The sequence below is a fragment of the Hippocampus bargibanti genome, linkage group LG20, assembly GCF_051943395.1.
Source record: "Hippocampus bargibanti isolate YZ-2025 linkage group LG20, ASM5194339v1, whole genome shotgun sequence".
In the NCBI taxonomy this organism is placed as follows: Eukaryota; Metazoa; Chordata; class Actinopteri; order Syngnathiformes; family Syngnathidae; genus Hippocampus; species Hippocampus bargibanti.
In genome coordinates this window covers 10,082,185-10,102,798 of record NC_142753.1, presented here as the reverse complement: position 1 = coordinate 10,102,798, position 20,614 = coordinate 10,082,185, and the positions used below count along the sequence as shown (strand labels likewise).

General features: G+C 43.2%; 1 protein-coding gene across 16 annotated transcripts in view; it reads right to left on the bottom strand.

Moving 5' to 3' along the window:
- macf1a (microtubule actin crosslinking factor 1a) overlaps positions 1-20,614 on the bottom strand; it is a 135,095-nt gene that overhangs the window by 29,268 nt on the left and 85,213 nt on the right. For all 16 annotated transcript variants that reach the window (XM_088987059.1, XM_088987053.1, XM_088987061.1 and 13 more), the window contains 6 exons: positions 19,470-19,787; positions 18,391-18,573; positions 3,403-3,564; positions 3,150-3,320; positions 1,991-2,157; positions 1,341-1,500 (listed from right to left, as the gene is read on the bottom strand). In XM_088987059.1, the coding sequence (XP_088843185.1) occupies positions 1,341-1,500; positions 1,991-2,157; positions 3,150-3,320; positions 3,403-3,564; positions 18,391-18,573; positions 19,470-19,787 (1,161 nt within the window). The remainder of the gene's footprint in view (positions 1-1,340; positions 1,501-1,990; positions 2,158-3,149; positions 3,321-3,402; positions 3,565-18,390; positions 18,574-19,469; positions 19,788-20,614) is intronic.

Sequence of the window (20,614 nt, the reverse complement as noted above, 5' to 3'; positions counted from 1 at the left end):
ATATATATATATATATATATATATATATATATATATATATATATATATATATAATAAAGAATAACATGTTACAATTCAACTAATTTGACGAGCCAAAGCTATATTTGGAGTCAAAATGTCAATGTTTTTTCTTTACTAGTATCAAATGTAAATGTCTCCACTGTGAGACGAATAAAGGCATATCCAATCCAATCCAATCCAAAGCTTGACCCTCTTTGCCACTAAAAGTGACAGCCAAAAGCAGGTTATGTCACATTTTTTTTCGAACAAACTCACTTTTAGGCTTTTACTGAGAAGTATCATGTACAATATTTAAAATGTAAGATGTTTGTTTGTCTCTGTTGTCAATAAAAAACGCGCAATTCAACTCAGACGAAATTGAGAAGTAGCTTTAACTTCATTTAGCTAGCTTTCAATGTAGCTAGCTAGCTATCTTTCTAGCTCTAACCATGTGATGACTTCTATATATGGTTACCAATGTTTTTTGACATAATAAACTACACACATGTTACAATTCAACAATTTTAGCGAGCCAAAATCATCTTTAACTTCCAAAAGGGAGTCAAAATGTCAATTTTTTTTTTTACTAGAATCAAAGCTTGACCCTCTTTGCTGCTAAAAGTGACAGCCAAAAGCAGGCTATGTCACTTTTTTTTTAACAAACTCACTTTTAGGCCTTTACTGAGAAGTATCATGTACAATATGTAAGCTGTTTCTTTGTCTCTGTGGTTAATGAAAAACACGGAATTCAACTCGCTAGCTTTCAATGTAGCTAGCTAGCTATCTTTCTAGCTCTAACCATGTGAGGACTTCTATATATGGTTACCAATGTTTTTTGACATAATTAATAAACTACACACATGTTACAATTCAACAATTTTGGCAAGCCAAAATCATCTTTAACTTCCAAAAGGGAGCAATTCAACTCAGACGAAATTGAGAACTAGCTTTAACTTTATTTAGCTAGCTTTCAATGTAGCTAAGTAACTTTCTAGCTCGAACCATGTTAGGACTTTTAGACATGTGTAGGTTACTAATGTTGTTGTCATCATTAATAAACAACATATATGTTACAATTCAACTAATTTGGCAAGCCAAGGCCATATTTAACTTTTAACAGGGGGTCAAAATGTCATTTTTTTTATTAGCATCACATTTTGACCCTCTTTTCCCCGCCAAAAGCAGGCAATGTCAATGTTTTTTTTTTTCAAACGAACTCACTTTTAGGCGGTTACGGAGAAGTATCACGTACAATATGTAATATATAAGATGTTTGTTTGTCTCTGTTGTCAATAAAAAAAAAACACGTTGGAGAATACAAGTGTTTAGTACAAGGGTACCTTGTGTTTAACAATCTGCTGGCTGATCTTGGCCGTTTGGGTTCCCATGGGCTCAGCGGAGCTGACGCGCCTTTCGGTGGCACTCAGCCATTCGCCGAGCGGCTCCAGAGCCTCGTGGAAGTGGAGAGCCAACACCTGCAGCTCTTCCAGCTGCCTTTGCCTGACGCCGAAAGACGGGGGGGAGAGCATTTTTATTAGCATTTTTATTGCTCTCTAACTGTTTCAGAAACGCTTCACGTGTGCGCGCATCAGATAACCGTCGACACCCCCCCAAAAAAAAACACTTATTTTTATTTTGTGAGACACTTAAAATGTGTTAAGTAGATGCCAAAGCAACATGTGGCGCTATAAACCCTGATAAGGACATTCTGGTTAATCCTAAATCTGAAAAATGAGTTAAAAGATATTTCTAATTTGGACTAAAAATAAGGACAAAGCAAACCTATTTCAAGAGGTCATTTTTTTGCAGCATTTTGAGTGTTTGAAGCAAACAAGTTCACCACAAGCATACCAGATGTTGGCTTGGCTCACCCTGTTTGCAATCATTTTATTTTGTTGTGTTTGCGTGAAGTTATTCACCGCAGAAACATCTCCGGAAAAACACAATAAAATAAAACTGAGAAAACACAAGTAGGCTTTGAAGCTGGTACCTGGAACTAGCTTTGTCTAGGAGGTCACTCCATCTCTGAGCAAGACTTTGCAGCTGCAGCTGGATCTTCTCCCGATCCTGAGCGTCAGCAGTGGATGAGATACGCTCGCCCTCGGCTCGGATCATCTCGACCGTGGGCCGCCGGTCATCCAGCAACCTCTGGAGAAGCTGGACGGCAAACAAAGGAAAGTACAGTGATACCTCGGTTTACGAACCCCTTGGTTTACAAACTTTTCGGTTTACGAATGTTACATTTATGAAAATTTTACCTTGGCATACGAACTTTCTTTCGTACACGGCGGTGCCTCATTGCGTGATGTGTCTGTTTGCGAACGAGCCTGTTCTAACAACAAAATGGCAGCCGACTGTTTTTGTCCTCTATTCCCCTCTATTCAAGCCACGTGATTGGTCAAGAACGCAGCAGTGAGGGGGGGGTTTAAACATTAAAGAGACAGGCAGACGACAGTGAGAGTTTCAACTTTGAGCATATTTGACCATAAAGCTGACTTTGACGCAAAAAGCTATCAACCCAGCTAAACAGAACACAATTGATGAGGCACTAGGTAAAATTATTGCAGAGAAAGCACCTATAAGGGATCATTCCTCAAGATGTTGAAAGAAGGCTACGTTCCTCATCAAGTGTTTAATGCTGAGGAAACCGTCCATTCCATCAAGCCATCAACGACCATCACAAAGGTAAATAAAACAACTTCATTATACAGTACAGTTTATTTCTTTAATTATAATACCATAGGACATTTATTATATATAAAATAGGGTATATTTTGTGTAGTTTTAAGGCTTAAAAAGTAGAAAATTATGTTTTTGGGCGACCTGGGAACGGATTATTCTCATTTTAATGGTTTCCTATGGGAAATAAATTTTTGGGATACACATTTTTCGCCTTACACACTCTGTCTTACGTTTGTAAGCCAAGGTATCACTGTATAAGAAAATGAGCGCCGTGTTTCATTTATCATTTATCTCGGTATCGTCATAGTGGTGTATGTAAACAAATGTGATTGATATCCAAGCGCGCTCCCCCAAAGTTACAAACACAGGAAATGGATGTTCGATAAACACATGGAAGCGTCACTCGACTTCTCCACATTGTTTGTTTCTGAACGATGACATAATTGACAACCAAATCCTCATCCCACCTTCTGCTCTTGGATCTGGGCCTTGACCACGCGGTACTCAGCCGACGGCGGCTTCTGATTGGCCACGAGCTCCTCTGTATCGCTAAGCCAACTGAGCAGCGGCTCCAGGGCGTCTTGGAATTTCCCACAATGCAACAAGGCCTCCTGCAACTGGGCAATTCTCTCGGCCACCTGGAAGAAAACACGTGGATGCGATTTGGTTACCAAGAGGTTTGTTGGCGTACACATTTTTTGGCGTGGACTTTGTCGTTACCCTCTTGTTGAGCGAGTTCCATCTTTGGTTGGTTTCATCCAGGTCATGTTCCAGCGACCTCGTATCCGTGTTCTTGCTAGCGCTTTGGATCAGACCCTGGCCGACGGCGTTGACATGCTGGAGCTTGACCTGAACGCTGTCCACCTTCTCTCGTTCCAGAGCCTGATGATCGGGACACAGAAAGAGTCCGCATTTGGATTGGATTAGCCTTTCATAGTCTTGCATTGGAGACAAGCAAGGGAACCAGCTATTAATGAAGTGTGTCTGCTTGCATCGAGTGAACACTGGCGCGTGTGGCTGCCGCTGCTCACCCGTAGAAAAAATGACTGTAAAGTGTCCTTGAGAGTTTTGAAAGGCACTTACAAATGAAATGTGTTATTATTATTATTATCAAACTTCGCCTCTAGCAGACACGTGCAATTTTTTAGCATGATGTCTCTGATCCACTGGTGAAAGGACGCTTTGATTTGCTTCTCTTTCATCTAAAACTGCTTCAAACAACAACATGTGGCCAGGAAAGGGGAGAACTGTACAGAGCAGCCACAACGACAAAAAAACAACAACATTGAAGCATTAAAATGTTATTTTATGTTATCATCACAAAGAGGAAATCACTTTGTTAGGAATTGATTAATTTCCACTTTGCTGAGTCATGTTTACGCTTGTTTTTAAACAGTACGGTGGGTTGGGGTTGGAGTGAATTTCAAGCGAGCTAACTCGCTAATCCGATTTGTTGTTTCGCTGATAAAAATCAAGCCCAAAAAGATAAACAAATAAGTGAAAAGCCACGACACCAAAAAATTTGCATGAAAATAAACTTCCTGTGACTTGACCCGAATAGAATTCACACTTTCACATCAATGCGCAATAGAAAATTCCACAAGGGTAAAATATTAAAATATAATATTAACTCATTCATAAGCGAGCTAATAGATAGCTCTGAGGGAGCTAACTCGCTACCTAGCTAATAGTAAATCGTTAGCTAGCCAGCTAGATCGCTAGATCGCTAGCTAGCGAGCCAGATAGATAGCTAGATAAATTAAAAGAAGTGAAGAGAGGAAACTTTTCACACATGTCTGATTAATATAATAAATCATTTTTTTGACCGAAAAAAAAATACATAAATAACACAAAGAATTACTTTTTTCACATCCTTTGCAAAAAAAAGCACGACATTGAGGAGCAAAACCTCAAACCGCAACCCGCGGATAGAGCCAACACTTGTTTTATTATTCCGAGCGCAGTTATCAGGGTGGCGTGACTTTGTCAAAGCCATGACTTGTTTTTCCCCCCTCGTTACGGCAGGAAAGAATGGTGGGGGCTGCTGAAAGGCAGGAAGTGAGCGAAGGTGACCGGGCGGTGGGCAGGAAGTCGGTGTGGGGGGCAAACAAGAGACAAACAGTCGGAGAAGCTGATAGCGGTGATGTTGTAAATCCCTGTTATGGAAAAAAAAATAGGCAACACTTTTGTTAAAGGACAACCGACACCATTTTTTGTTTCCTAACTGACATCAGAAAAACATTTTCTAGCATCTAAAATACCCAAAAAAATGCAGGCTGATATTTTTAGTCAAATGCAAAACACCAATAAAAATGACTTAAAGTGTCCCAAAACTAATTCAAATTCTCGGTCAGGGGCGTTCCCTCCGTGACGTCACGTCAGGCATCGTCAACTGGAAAACAAGACTTCCTGAATATTCAGCGCAAGTCTTAAAACGTAAAATATAGCTATAAGCCGTGGAATCTTTGTAAAATACGCTCAGTAGAAGTCATTTGAAGTGATTTTACAAATTATGGACACAACTTTCGGTTGTCCTTTAATGAGTCAATATGGTTTGCCAATTTTCATTTGTCATTTTCCTGCCGCCGAAAAATCACTATATTTCCACCCATTAAGGAAAAAATACGGCCAAGCCATTCAATTTTTGATCCTTCAAATCTTGAGAAGTCCTATCAGAAGCTAGCCCGTCTGTGCGCTTGCACCCTCAAGCCATTAAACAGCATGGTCCATCTGTCCGTGTAGTCTGTCTTGACTGCGGGGGGGGACACACAAAAGCCCGCTCGGCCCTTTAAATGAGCGACCCCCTATCACCCTCGCTCCCTCCACCACCGATCCGAAATCCTTTCTGTTGGGAGCGCACGTCTGCCAGCGTGCACGCCGTTTGCTCTTATCTCAGCATCACAAGCATCAACAAGCTAACGGGAGAGATGATGCACACGCGTGTACTGTTTAAGCTCTCGCCTTCTTATCACATAAACAAAAGCATCCAAGCGTCCATGAGAGGTCCTTGAGGAGGGGGGGGGGTCAGTTGACAAGAGGCCTAAAAATGACTTCATAACAGGGGAGGCGTCAATGTCACCTCTGACAACAAAAAATAAAGATAGAATTTGGCGGCTTCAATCTCAAGTATGGCCACAAATACTGACATCAACAAGACATAAGTTCACCGTCAAAGATAATAGAAAACGTTACAAAAATGAGTTTGGGACAGATGAAAGATGCACTCAAAGCCTGTAGCTATCAAATTAAGATAATATAAGACAAAAAAAAAACATTGTTTGTCTCACAATGCTGAAATCCGCTTGAGTTTTTCACTCTGGAACACATCGCGGCTCAACTGGGCCCTTGTGTTGCATCTAATTGTATGATGCATTTCACAGAGGTCACATGGTTCAAATTTGGTGATCAGAGATTGGACAATACTTTTAGCTCTGACCGCATGCTGCTGCGCTAAATGCTATACTGCAAAAAGAAGGCAGCCATAACAAATCATTATGAACATAACATGTTCTTATACACGAGTGCTCTTTGCAAAACCTAAATGTTTTACGTCATGTGTATACTTTTGAACAAAAACAATACTATGGTTCATTATGAAAGAAAAGATCCACTGACCCAGACAGCAAATGCACACAAGGGACACACCCATCACCCGAGGCATTGTGTACCTAGGCAAAAAGTCAACGCAAAGCCGACACGAACCGAACAAACAGGCTGCCGCCGCTTTCAGCTTCACATACAAAAATAACTCGAGAGCACTCACGCACTGAAACGCAGATTAGCGGCGACCTCGCACCCAAATGCCCACCTTAAATACGCACATACAACTTGAGGACTGCCACGCACAAGTGTACAGCATCGAGTTGCAATCGTTTTTAAAGTTGTCCCGCTCACAAACGCAGCTGGTCAACGACGGTGTCTGCATAACTTGAACCCGTTTTGAAACATATGAAATGTCAATAATCGCATACCTCTTCCTGTGTTTCTGTGTCGGAACATTCTTGGGTTGATCCACTGTCTGATTCAGAGGCCTCACTGGCCGTGAAGGTGGTTCCTGAAGGACACACCGGGGATCCCCTCAATGACCCATCTTCTACCGGGCTGGTCTCTGTCTGACTGAAGAGAACTTGTAGCAGGCCAGGCTCCAGTCGGTCCCACATTGGGTCGTTGGACCTGAGCACCGGGAGGTCCAGAGCTGATCCGTCAGACTCCCAGTCACTATCATCTCCGGTCACGGAGCCCAAGACAAACTCCACCCCATCCATCCCTGACTGAGTGCCCTCTGAATACGAATCCAAGTCTTGGATGTCCTCGCAAGCCGAGCTGACTTCCGACGGGCCGGGCATGGGCCGCTCAGGTGCTGCCATATAAACAAAACTGTCGGGGGACAGGACGGGGCCCTCCTCGTTCTCATCTTGGCCTGAGCAGGAAGGTGCTTCGAGTTCCGGGCTTGGGGAATTTGAGTTTTCGAGTGGGGATGGAGGGTACTCGTTTAAAAACTGGGGAGGTGCCGATACTGCCAGGTAAACAAAACTATCTGACATCACAAAAGCCTCTGAATCTTTAGAGGTAGCCGAACAGGAGTCTGATTTAATGGGGCACTGAGATAAGGAGGATACAGGGGGTGAGTGTGTGAGTTCAGGGGGCGAAAGACAGTTTGATTCAGAGAGGGACTGAGAAAAACTACAAGACTGGTCTAGTAGCTGAGGGCAAGGAGAAGAAGCTGATCTTGGGGTACTTGCTTTCACATCACTTGGACTTTCCATGTCCACGACTTGTCCAGAAACATCAATGGGGATGAAATTTTGCATCTCCACCTCCAAAAAAATCACATCAGACTCCTCAAATGGAAACGAGGCATCCAAGCAGGAAGCCTGATTTTCAACATCATGTTTGGACATTTCTGGGTTTTCATCAACCATGTGTAGAGGTTCATGGGAGTGATACCCGACAGCCCTCTCACCGCCGTCCAAACTCGAGTGATCAAAAAGATCCAAGTTAGCTTCAAACACATCTTTTAACTCCACTTCTTGCTCCGTGTCCTCTGAGCCAAATATATTCACAGGAATCGGAGGGGATGGAGAATCGCATTGCAACGATGCACCGCTATCCAGGTCTGTCTCAACTTCTGCTGCTATTTCCTTTTCACAGTCAGCCTCGCCGATGGCCGTTCTGTCCGGTTGGAAGGGGTGGATGCAGTTCGAGTCTGATTCCTGGGGGTAACCAAAAGCTGAGTCAGCGGGGAAACTCATCTGGTTCTCAGAATCCAAACGGATAACATCATCATCGATGAAGCAGTGTTCTTTTTCACAGTCCTGCGCGCGCTTTGAGTCAAAGTCTTTTAGGTCAACGTGTGACCCAGAAGAAGGGGGTTTAGCTAAAGGATGGTTTCCTTCACAACTTTCGCTATCTGTACTGGATTCTTCCTCTTCCCCGTAGGGAAGAGAATATGGATCAAGAGGATCGGGATCGACACTCATCTCCACACCCTCGTGCCCTTCCTCCTCTTCACATTGTCTTTCCAGCTCTAGGAAGAGGTCATCTGATTCGGCCTCAGAACTGGTGCAGGTGCCGGGCGAGGCGCCTGGTGCCTCAAGGCCTCCAAAGCCAACAGGGGGAGTTAACACAGGCCACTGTCCAGAAGAGCCGCTTAATTCCCATCCTTCTGATTCCAATTTTTCCCATGACTGGTCAATCGTGTCCCTGTTATCCAATTTTAGGACAGCTTCCCATTCTCGCTCCTCTCGTTCAGCTCTCTCTTCCTGCGCTTTAGTTCTTTCCAGAGTCCATATGTCCTCCCTGCTCTCAAGCATCTCCTCTTCCTCCTCAAGAATTTGACGCTCGTCCTCTTCAAACTTCAGCTCAGAAGCTGTACGCTCTCTGAGATTGCCTTCCCACCTGGACGGAACCTCATCACCACCCAGCTGACTGTTTGAGGGGGACAGAGGTAAACCTCTATATGCCAGCCTTTCGTCTTCCTTCAAGAATGGCGACGGAGGATCCAGCAAATATAGTGATTCTTCATCCTGGCAGCTATCCTCCCCTAAAAGCGGAGGGAGCGGTGGGAGGAAGGAAAAGTTGTGCCTGAGGCCCATTGTGGTCTTTTTCCCGGGTGTCATTCCACGGGGCCACGTGCGGGACTTGGTGGGAGGGCAGAAGACTGGTTTTGGTGGGAGAAGAGGCATATCGTCACCCTGGTCACCCTGGTCCTGTTCTAAAAGTGGAGAATCCCTTTCAGAATCTGAAGCTTTCAGTAATTCCACAGTTTCCTCAGCAATTTGCTTAATTTCAGCCTTACTAGTTTGTTTGTGTTCTGATTTTTTTCTAGGGCTCTGCTGCCGCTCACAAGTCGCGGGGATGTGGCTAAATGTGTGCCATGGGTCTTTGGAAGGTGAGGCAGACGGATCAGATTGTTTAGCTTTGTGCAATGAAGGGTGAAGCTGCCTCGGTTTGCTGGGATGCTGCGGGAGAGGTGGCAAGGGGAAAACTGTGGGTGAAGAAAAGACTGGAGGGGTGTGAGGGGAGGATGACGGTGAGGGTGTGTAAGGCGGTAAGGATGGCGTAGAGCAGGTTGGCGTGGATGAGTGAGCCATCTGAACAGTGGTAAGAGGAGAGTGAGGCAGGCCCGCTGCCGGAGAACACTTTTCTGAACAGTCAACCAACTCAATTCTCTCTGTAAACTCTGGAAAGCTTGGTGGCATAAAAGCTTTCCAAGACCGACGGTTTGGGTTATCCCGCTTCTCTCCGGCCTGGTAGCGCCTTTTGGCCACCAGAGATACTCCCGAGGCAGACACCGAAGACATGTTAGTCAGACCTGAACTCACGATGCCCACAGGCGGTGAAATAATCCGAGCATCGCCAGTCAGTTTTAGGGCATCAAAGATTACTCTCTCGTCCAGTTTCCTGGCGCCTCCGTGGTTTTCCACAGCCCGAGAGACAAAAACGCTTCCAAGGTCGGCTCCGATAGTTCCGTTGCTGGACAGAGTACTTCCTTCGCCTCGTATCTCCCCACCCGAGCCCAAAGTGCTCCGCGAGGGTTGGCACAATTTGGCCCCTTGATCAATCTGCTCATTGATGCGCATGGTGTCATATATGGACCTCTGCGGGACGTAGCAATCCTCAATATAAGCCTCGTCCTCATCGCCTTTGCCCAGGCAACGGGGATTCTGTTGTAGACAGTCCGGGCGACTCAGGGGCTTCCCCATATTGACCTCACTGGCTCCGGGGTACCGCAAAAAAACGTCAAGTCCGTTCCAAGTGGACCGGACGTAAAATAACAAAACCAACACACAAAAAGACAGTCACCTTGAAGAACTCCACAAAACCAAGAGTACATTTGGAATTGGACAAAGTCCTGGGTGAGGTCTCATCCACTATGTCACATCGACAGCTGTACAACTGCGTGGTCTTCGCGTGATGCTGCATGGTACCGGCGAGGGAGCAAGACAGGCGGTAGTCCTACGTCTCGGCACCATATTAATCACAAAACGGCGGTGATCGAAGGAGTCAGAGTCATTATCTCCCTCGCCTCCCAAAGATACAAAGTCCAAAGCAAGGCGACAACATCCCTTTGTGTCGGCTTGACGGGAGGAGAGTGGCAAAAGCGTCGTCATCCATAGTCAGAATGAAAAAGTCATCGTGAGGTTGCCTCAAGCTTGCTACCTCTTCTTGGCGGCAAAGTGAAGCAAAGTGTAAAATTTTCCTTTTAAGGTGCCAAAAGCCACATGCTTATCTGCAAAGAATGACCGTGTGGAAAATGCACATAAGCGCAGCAATATAAAAACATATGTCTTCAAAATGTCTTCCAAAACAGAAAAACATGGTGTCCCCGTGGATTTCAATCCCAGTTTCAAAGCAGCTTTCTTTCTCTTTCATTTGGGTTCATCCATAGCTCCTGGGAGTGGGGTGGGGGGGGGGGGGGGGGTAAAAGTGGTCCAGCAACTCCAAAGCAGGCAAATTCTCCTCAGGGGAAAGATTGAAATAAAAGAAAAAGGAGGCGGTATCAGCGAGGAGGTATCAAATCCCAATCCAGGCAGTGAGAGTCAAGATGGTATCCCAGGGAGGGGCAGAGACCCAGACAGCCCTCCCGGCAGCGCTGCCAGCTTTTGGAGTTACAAGCAGACGCGTCCTCCTCCTTTCGTTAGCGCAAACTAAATCCGGGACGCTCCTCTCGCCGTTTCCCCACTTGGTTTTCCCTCTCTCTCGCTCGCTCGTTCTCTCTCTCTTCTCTCTGAGAAACAAAGTGCCACGCAAGTTCCCCTTTTTCTCCTCCTATTCCTTTTTCTTTCTGCGTGCTTCCGAGCTGTGTTCTCCCTGCCCCTTCTCAGTCCGCCGTACAGCACCTCAAATGGTTTGCAGCTGCTGAAAAAACTCTCTCTCTCTCTCTCTCGCACTCTCTCTCTCTGTTTATATTTGAATTTAACTCCGTTTGTTCTGTTTCCTGCGAGGGCATTCAAACGCAGGAAGTGCTCCAATCATGCTGGTTTCCTGTCTTGCTTTACAAAAAAAAAAAAAAAAAAGGAAAGGAAAGGAGGGGATGAACTGGAGAGAAAGTTGTCTGGAGGAAATAGCGCATGGAAGCAAGAGGCGAAACAATTAAAGGAGGAATATGTCACGCAAAACATGGCTCACGTGTATCACATGATAACAACGCCGATTTTTCCCTCTCTAAGCAACACAAAAAGACGCTCCAATGAGAGCGAGTGTACACACACACACACACAGGGAGCATAGCATGAATTGACCCGTGATCGAATGAGCGAATCTGTAACAATTTGGGCTTTGTTGAGCTTGCAACAATTAAAAATGCACTTTTAAATACACATCCATACAAAAAGTAGGTGATTCACACACAGGCTACACTTGCGCATTCCCATCTGAAATTTAATACAAGTTGGGGGAGATTGGGGAGAGTGTCAGTGGGAGAGGCTGAGGACGGTGGGTGGGGTTTAATGGTCTGGCGCTTTAGAATTAAACGCAAAAAATGGGAACAGAACCCAGAGCAAGTGGGCGACGCTAGACCCGAAATGCGCCATCGCATTGTTCTCGGCGTATTGTGTCGAATGTTTCAGGCTTCCGTGGTTTGTACTTCCGTCTACTTTACAGGTGGTAAAGTCAAGGCCGGGGGTCAAATCTGGCCCCCCCTATATCATTTTATTAGTATTACAGTAAAGTCTTGTTATATCGATATTCAAGGGAGTCCGAAAAAATATCGATATAACCGGGACTATCGATATATCCAACCCTGTTTGCATGTAATTTTCTCCGTGCGTGCATAGAAATAGTATCGATATAACCGGGACTATCGATATATCCGATATCGATATAACGAGACTTTACTGTATTTATTATTTTATTTGCTTGAAACAAAGGAGCCGCAGCTAAAGGGAAAGTATGGGTGGTCGTAAGTCGAGCTGGTCGTAACTTACCTGTATATGTTATTTCGTTTTTTTTTAGTTCAAGATGGCGCCGCGAGAGTGGCTGTCTTTACAGCAGCTCCTGTATTTAGTTTTTCTACTTCTTCCTTTCCTTTACTCTTCTTTTCATAAATTCCCTGCTGTGAAATGTAAATTTCTCCCCCGCGAGGCTAATAAAGGCTAATCCAATCCAATCAGGAGTCACTACTCTATAAAATTCAAGTTTCAACCCTAAAAACAAACAATAGCCGAACACAAATTGGTAGCGACTTTGTGTAAAGCAGGAAATTAATGTGACACAGAGGCCGAAATAAAATTGCCCAAAAAAATTAATATATTGCAATTCCTGATTCACAAAATTATCAAATTTTAAGACAATTTATTGGGATGGAATTTAGTCAAGTACCTGACATTTTTTTTCTTCACTGAAAACTTTTCTAAAACATCTTATTTTGAAGGACGACTTACTATTACTTTCTGTATATCATTCCATATCAGCATAACTCTGCCTCGAGTTCAATTTATGGCTACTCTACTCGTCTCTTCCCATTGAATCCAAGCACCCGTGACACCGATGCGGTGGTCTTCCGCAGACCCCCCCCCAACACTACCGTCACATCAACAAAGCCCACCAGTATAGAAGCCTCAATCGAGTGTCCGATCCGTGGCCTGCATGTCAAATGTGCTAAATACTCCAGTCTTTCTTTGCAACTGCCAACACACACACACACACACACACACACACACACACACACACACACACACACACACACACACACACACACACACACACACACACACACACACACACACACACACACACACACACACACACACACACACACACACACACACACACACACACACACAGTGAGTTGCGCTGCAGCTGTCACTGCTGTGTCTCAGGATTTTTTTTGCTGCTGCTTTGTAAGCACAAACCCACAAAAATGCACATTATTTCAGGTAATCAGCTGCGCACCCCCCAACCTCACCATCATTAAGACTTATTTGCATAGAGCTAAACGGAGATGAAAATAAGACAAAAGTCTGACAAAGAACTCCAATATAGACAGACAAGGGATATTACAGGTGGTGATATTACCGTAGAGGGCATCTACAAATCTTTTTAAGGCGCCACCGTCAACACCACATGACATTTGTTCAAGGGTTGACCTTATGGAGTTGTGCTAGAGTTTCAAGATTGATGTGTTTGCAGATAGGCTCCAAGAAAATGTAAAGGATAAAAAAAAAAATCAAAATGGTGGACGGCCAGTTCATTTTGAGGCATGGGATCTTGAGATTTTTCTTTATTTTTTTTAGGGGGTGAGGTGGGGGTAGGTCACTCATATTAGACATGCCTAGCAAGTAAAGCTATATTCAGTGGAAACAACCCTAAAAAAAAAAAAAAAAAAATCGCAAAAGCTGAAGTACTAAAATGAAAATGGGAGGCTCGAAAAGAATTTGACTCCTCCCTTAATCGCCATTATTGACAAATGTGACCATTTGACCCCTTCGGTGATGTCCTCAAGGTGAAATGTGATTAGGCAAAGGCTTCCTATTCATTATCGCTGTTCCTCCATCATCGTTATCAGGACAGCTCTTAATCCGAGGAAACTAAAAAAACAGGGCAAGCCTTGATGACTCTACCAACCATCACATAAGAGGTTCACTTCCTTTTTCATGTCAACTAAATTGTAAAAAGGGATAAATACATCAACAAAGTGGAGAAGAAAAAACAAAATGTTAAGATAATAAAATAAAGATAATTGCAAATTTCCCCATTGCGGGACGAATAAAGTTTTTCTGAAGCTGACAATTTATATTCCGGACTATTAGCTCGATGCTAAGATATTGCGCAAAACATGAAAGACAAGCTAGCAGAAATTAGCAAACTTGCTACTTAAATAAATAATAGATTTAATAAATAAATACAGAAAAACTTATCATGTGAATGTAAAGTGACCTTGAGAGTTTTGAAAGGCGCTTATAAGTGAAATGTATATTATTATTATTATTATTATTATTATTCATCCATATTGGTTTATATAGCGCTTTAACAACAGCTGAAGCTGGAGCAAAGCGCTAAAATGGACAAAAAGGGAAATGCTGGAAGGGAAAACATTGCTAGAGGTCTGACCAGCGCTTTATCGGCACCCAAACAAGAAGGAAAAAAAAAACCTAACACATTCACGAATGGTGCTCGAAGTCATATTTTCAATTCTCGAATAAATTCGTGAATGGCAGTGAATGAGTTAACATACCTTCCTTTTTTTGTACACGTTTTTACTGTACATGGCGACGACAAAACATTCCAAAGCTGCTGACAATTCTTTTTTTTAATTCACATGTTTACTTAAGCCCCTTTTTTCAACTCCAGTCACCCTCCTCTTGAGTCACCCACTTCTTTACCTTCATTTAAACATTAACCCACCAGATTCCTGGCGGGGAGACGACTTCACAGGCATTATGTCCACACACACACACACACACACACACACACACACACACACGCCAAGTTTAAGACGTGCATGCGAATAACGCGGCGAGGACTTTCCACGTCGTAAACACTTGCGAGTTCACATGCGCTTTGGTGCTAAAATGCACAAAGGCAGTTAAAAAAAAAACACACAGACTGAACAACAGAAGCGTGCGTGTAATTAAGAGACACGACGCAGACATTCCTAATACAGTCATACCTTGGCTTACGAACTCAATTGGTTCCCAGAGTGTTTAAAGCGAAAAGTGTGTATCCCAAAAAATAATTTCCCATAGGAAACCATTAAAATGAGAATAATCCGTTCCCAGGACCCCATAAAACATAATTGTCTACTGTCTAATTTTCTATGCCTTAAAATTAAACAAAATATTTATGTATAATAAACGTAGTATGGTATTATAATTAAAGAAATAAACTGTACTGAATAATAAAGTGGTTTTATTTACCTTTGTGATGGTCGTTGATGGCTTGATGGAATGGAGTGGCCGGTTTCATCAGCATTAAACACTTGATGAGGAACGTAACCTTCTTCTTTTACCATCTTGAGGAATTATCCCTTGTAGGTGCTTTCTCTGCGATAATTTTACCTTGTTCCTCATCAATTGTGTTATGTTTAGCTAACAGTTCGTATGCCAAGGTAAAATGTTCATACATTTAACGTTCATAAACCGAAAAGTTTGTAAGCCAAGGGGTTCGTAAACTGAGGTATCACTGTAGTTGAACGTCTTTACAGACAACAGATGACATGAAATATCGTCTCAAATTAAACAAAAGAAATAAAAAAAATGAGTAGGCGGGCCTGAGGTTTGGCATACTAAAGTAATTCATAACAGCTGAGGCAACAGACAACCTGGAAGTGGAGCACAAGCACGCACACACATACCGTTTCTGGAATTTTAGCACTGAATCATGGAACACGAAAAAAAAAAAATTTTTTTCATTTGGAACGATAAAGAGAAAGAGCGAGAGTCATGCGTTACAAAAAAAAGTTAAGTCATGTTTACAGAAATAATAAGTAAGTGACATCAGCCTCCGCACGGTCTCACACACACAGCCATTATCATTGTTGTGAAGTCAAGCGTTAACTTGACTACCCGGGTTAGCGTTAGCCTCCAAAATCTTCATATTTATCCAAGCAGGCTAATTTGAATTTGAACTTTTCGTCTTGTGTACTGAATACCGCAAAATAAACCCTTGCTACTTCGCGGTTCGCTTATCATGGTTTTGATGCATCATAGTTTTTTTTTCCTGAAAAACGTCGCAGATTTTTGTCTATCACTGGTGGTCCTGGTCCCCATTAGCCACAAAAAACGAGTGGTTTCTGTACATGCCATTTCTTTGTGTGTGTGTGTGTGTGTGTGTGTGTGTGTGTCAGCTGCATAAGTTGGGGGTAGGTGGGATGTTGCCGCACCCTAAATATGTAAGTGTGTGTGGGTCTAAATATATGGACAGCTGAGATTCTCGCGCTGTCCGGAAAAAGACGGCAAGGAATCAGAAGCATCCGGCGGCCATGTTTAAATTAAAGTCTGGTGGGAAACGGACTCACCTCACGCCCACCATGAACCTTGCCCCCAATAATGAAGCTAACCCCCTACCCAACCCAACACAGCCCCGCCTCTCTCTGTGTCTTTGCACCCCACCCATTCCGTTGAGGTTGTATGACATCATGGCTATGGATTGGAAAAGGGTCCATCGGGGGAAGGGAGGCCAGACAGATTTTGGAATGGAGGGGGGGGGGGGGAGATCGGTTACATGCACATAGTGAGTGGGGGTTAATGGTGCTTTAAGAGTTTTAGCACACTTTGCCCCACATATTGGTAGCATAATGAGATCTCTCGGCTGCTATCCTTAACTATATTTCCACATCAACGTGACTATAAATGTCCTTCCTATGTCCCCTCACTTTCCCAATGTTAAACCTTCCATGTTAAAACAATGCCGATGAAAAAAAGTGCTTTAAAAAAGTTGTTTTCGAGAACGGATTAAAAATGTTTACTTTGATTATAATGGAAATCACTGTTTCGGTTTTCAAACAAATCGGTTTTCAAACAGGTTTCTGGAACGGATTATCAGAATCATCTTTATTGCTAAGTATGTAGACCACACAAGGAATTTGTTTCCAGTCGAACACGCTGCACTAGTATCATCATCAAAAAAATCGCAAAGAGGCACTATACAGTTCCATTTGGGCTACTGTTCAAAGAGTTAGTGGCTTGGGGGAAGAAGCTGTTTAAATGTCTGCTGGATTTTGGTGCGCATGGATCGGAAAAGTGCTTTTAAGAATTTGTTTTCTAGACTTGGAACGGATTATATTTTTTTACATTGGTTACAATGGAAAATGCTGTTTCGGTTTTCAACCAAATCCATTTTCGAACCGGTTTCTGGAACGGATTATGGTCGAAAATCGAGTTATCACTGTGCATGAAAAAATATTGTCGGACAAACGAAGGGTTTTGACGCAGTTGTACAACGAGGAGAAAGGATGAGATTCTGAAAACTGAGGCCAGCACTATTCCATCCTCCTACACAAGCTCGAAGCTTTCCTTTTTTTTTTCACTCGCCGGGGGAGAAAAAAAACGCACGGCGGAATGTTCCAAATGCCTTTTCGCATAAACCATCAATCATTTAAAAAAAAAAAAAAAAAAAAAAGAATATCTCCCCGGCCCACAAACACAGGAAGTGACATCACAGCCATAAAACGTTCTCCCCTTAGTGATGGCCTGGCGACCGAAAAGGGCAGTATGCATGTTTGTGCGTGGTGGTGGTGGGGTGTCATTAAAAAAAGCTACGAGTGGCGCCTGTAAAGCACATTCCTGCGGTTTGCTCCACATTTTTCAAGTGGAGCACGAGGACAAAAGACGGTCAAGATTGAAACGGTCCAATCATCGAGTTATTCGTGTCACATGACAATCTCAGTTGGACGGTTTGAATATACAGTGATACCTTGGCTTACGAACTTTATTGTTTGCCAGACAGAGTGTGTGAGGCGAAAAGTGTGTATCCCAAAAATAACTTCCCATAGGAAACCATTAAAATGAGAATAATCTGTTCCCAGGTCCTCATAAAACATAATTTTCTACTTTATAATTTTCTACTTTCTAATTTTCTAAGCTTTAAAACTACACAAAATATACCTTATTTTATGTATAATACATGTGCTATTGTATTATAATTAAAGAAATGAACAGTACAGTATAATAAAGTCGTTTTATTTACCTTTGTGATGGTCGTTGATGGCTTGATGGAATGGATAGCTTTTTGCATAAAGTGTCTCAAGGAGCTCTGGGTTGTACATTTTGGAAGTTGTGAGATTGCAACAGCAACAGTTTTCAAGCAGACTCTTAACCTTGCAGTCTACACTCTGCCTTTGAACTATCAAAGTTGAAACGATTCAAAATTGCACTGTTTTCTATGCATTTTGTCACTCTCTCTCTGTCGTCTGCTTGTCTCTTTAATGTGAAAACCACCTCCCCTCACTGCTGCGTTCTTGACCAATCACGTGGCTTTAACCGACGACTGGGGGCGGGGAATAGAGGACCAAAACAAGCCGGCTGCCATTTTCTTTTCGGAGAACGGGCACATCACTCATTGTGCCAGCTCCGTGTGTATCCCGAAAAATAGTTTGTATGCCAAGGTAAAATTTTCAGAAATTTAACGTTCGTAAACCGAAAAGTTCGTAAGCAAAGGGGTTCGTAAACCGAGGTATCACTGTCGCAATCCTCCACCAGAATAAAATCTCAAGGATTCACTTTAGAAACAGCGTAAGCAAGCAAAGAGGAATGAAATAGGTCCAACCTTAAAGTCCAGGAGTTGCTGCTTGATGACGTCCACTTCGGAGCCCACCGGGGTCTCAGAGTTCAGACCCTCCTCGGCGGCTCCCAGCAGATCTTGGAGTTCGCCCACCAGCCGGTAGAAGTCGGCCACGCGCTCGGAGGCGTCCTGGATTTGCACCAGATGCGCTTGGCCGCGTTCGCTCAGCTGCAAAAGACATGGCATTTGTCTTTTTTTTGTGTGTGGAGATTTGGAGAGTTTTGAAACGCGCTTAGGAATTAAATGTATTATTATTATTGTTATTATCCTAATTATTACTATGATTATTATTATTATTATTATTATTATTATTATTATTATTATTATTATTATTATTATTACTGTTATTACTGCACCAAGACTACTATTTGATACTAGTTGACAAATTCCCAGCAGACAAATCAGCCCATTTCCAAGGGAGCTTGGGCGCCATCTTGTGCATTTTCTGGGATGCTACGTTGGAGTCCTGACGGCTCGAATTGATCCGGAAGGACTTCTTTAATCGATTGCAAACATTTATGCTTTCCTCTTCAGAACTATTTGAATCATATTCATAACTGGATGAGTAACAAGAAAGCATCTTCTCCCAATCTGAAGCCATTGTTTTGATTCTAGAGCAAGGCAAGACGTCCTTGCGTGACGTCACAAACAAGGGGGCGGGACCTTCTGAAACTCAGCATTTCCGAGGTCATTTTGAAGTAGTTTTGGGAAGTCATTTTTATTGGCGTTTTGTATTTGACTAAAAATATCAGCCTGCGTGTTTTGGGTATTTTAGATGCTATAAAACGTTTTTCTGATGTCAGTTAGGAAACAAAAAAATGGTGTCGGTTGTCCTTTAAATTTGGCATTTATAAAAAAATATTGAGTAAAAAAACGTTTTTTGGTCAATTATGATTTTTAAAATGCATTGTTTTTATTTTACATTTTATTTTGTAGGTTTATATGTTGGAAAAAATTCAAAATTCATGTTTTTTTTAGTGTCTTTTTTGCAATGTTTTCCCTAAAAAAATACATACAAATAAAACAAACATTTCTAAAAGAACCCCCCCCCCCCCTCCACTCACCTTTCCAGCCTGTCGACCAAGCGCTTCCGTCTCACGCCTGAGCGCCAGCAAGTCAGGCGAGGAACCCTCCCGGCGTAACATGGCCATGCATTCTGCGGCGTGCGTCTCCAGCTCCGTGCGCAGGTCGGCCAGACGTGACAGGAAGCCCCCCAGCATGTCCGCCTGCGAGGCCAGGGAGTCGGTATCTCGTCCAACTGAGCCCAAAGAGTCCAATTCGTCGTCCAGGTCGGCCAGGCGCGAGAAGACATCGCGCACGTGGGATTGGACCTCGCCCACACCGTGCAGACGAGATTCTAATGTGGCGCAACACTGCTCCAGCTAGTGGAGGAAGAGAATGACAAAATGACTTTTGGGATTTTTGTGGAGTCACTTTCAGAGCTAAAAATAAATAAATAAATAGATAAATAAGATAAATAAATAGATCAATAAATAAATAAATACATAACCAAACAAACAAATAAATAAATAGAGTTTTGAAAGACACTGAGAAATGTATTATTATTATCTAGCTATCTATCTGACGATCTAGCTAGCTATCCGACTATCTGGCTAGCGGGCTAGCTATCAGACTCTCCGGCTAGCGCGCTAGCTATCCGACTCTCTGGCTAGCGCGCTAGCTATCCGACTCTCCGGCTAGCGCGCTAGCTATCCGACTCTCCGGCTAGCGCGCTAGCTATCCGACTCTCCGGCTAGCGCGCTAGCTATCCGACTATCTGGCTAGCGCGCTAGCTATCAGACTCTCCGGCTAGCGCGCTAGCTATCCGACTATCTAGCTAGCGCGCTAGCTATCCGACTATCTAGCTTAATCCGCCTTATCCACTGGAAAATATGGTACATTGCATTGTCCCAAAAAATAAGATCTATTATTCATTGCCGTAAATGTTGCGCATATTTCAAGATTATGCTCATGTAAATATTAGCATAGCATTCTAGTTGAATGAGTACGACTGCACAGCTGAGCTAAACAATTTAGAAGGGTGTGCGCGTCTTAATCATGCTTGAAAGAAAACAGCGCTACTGAAGCAGTTTGGCTTTTTGGACTTCCCGCCGCCCGTATATGGTCAATGTGGATCTTTGACACGCGTGAAACGTAAACTGATTGGCAGCAGACATCCCGTTGCGTTTACATCTCAAAAGCATCCAGT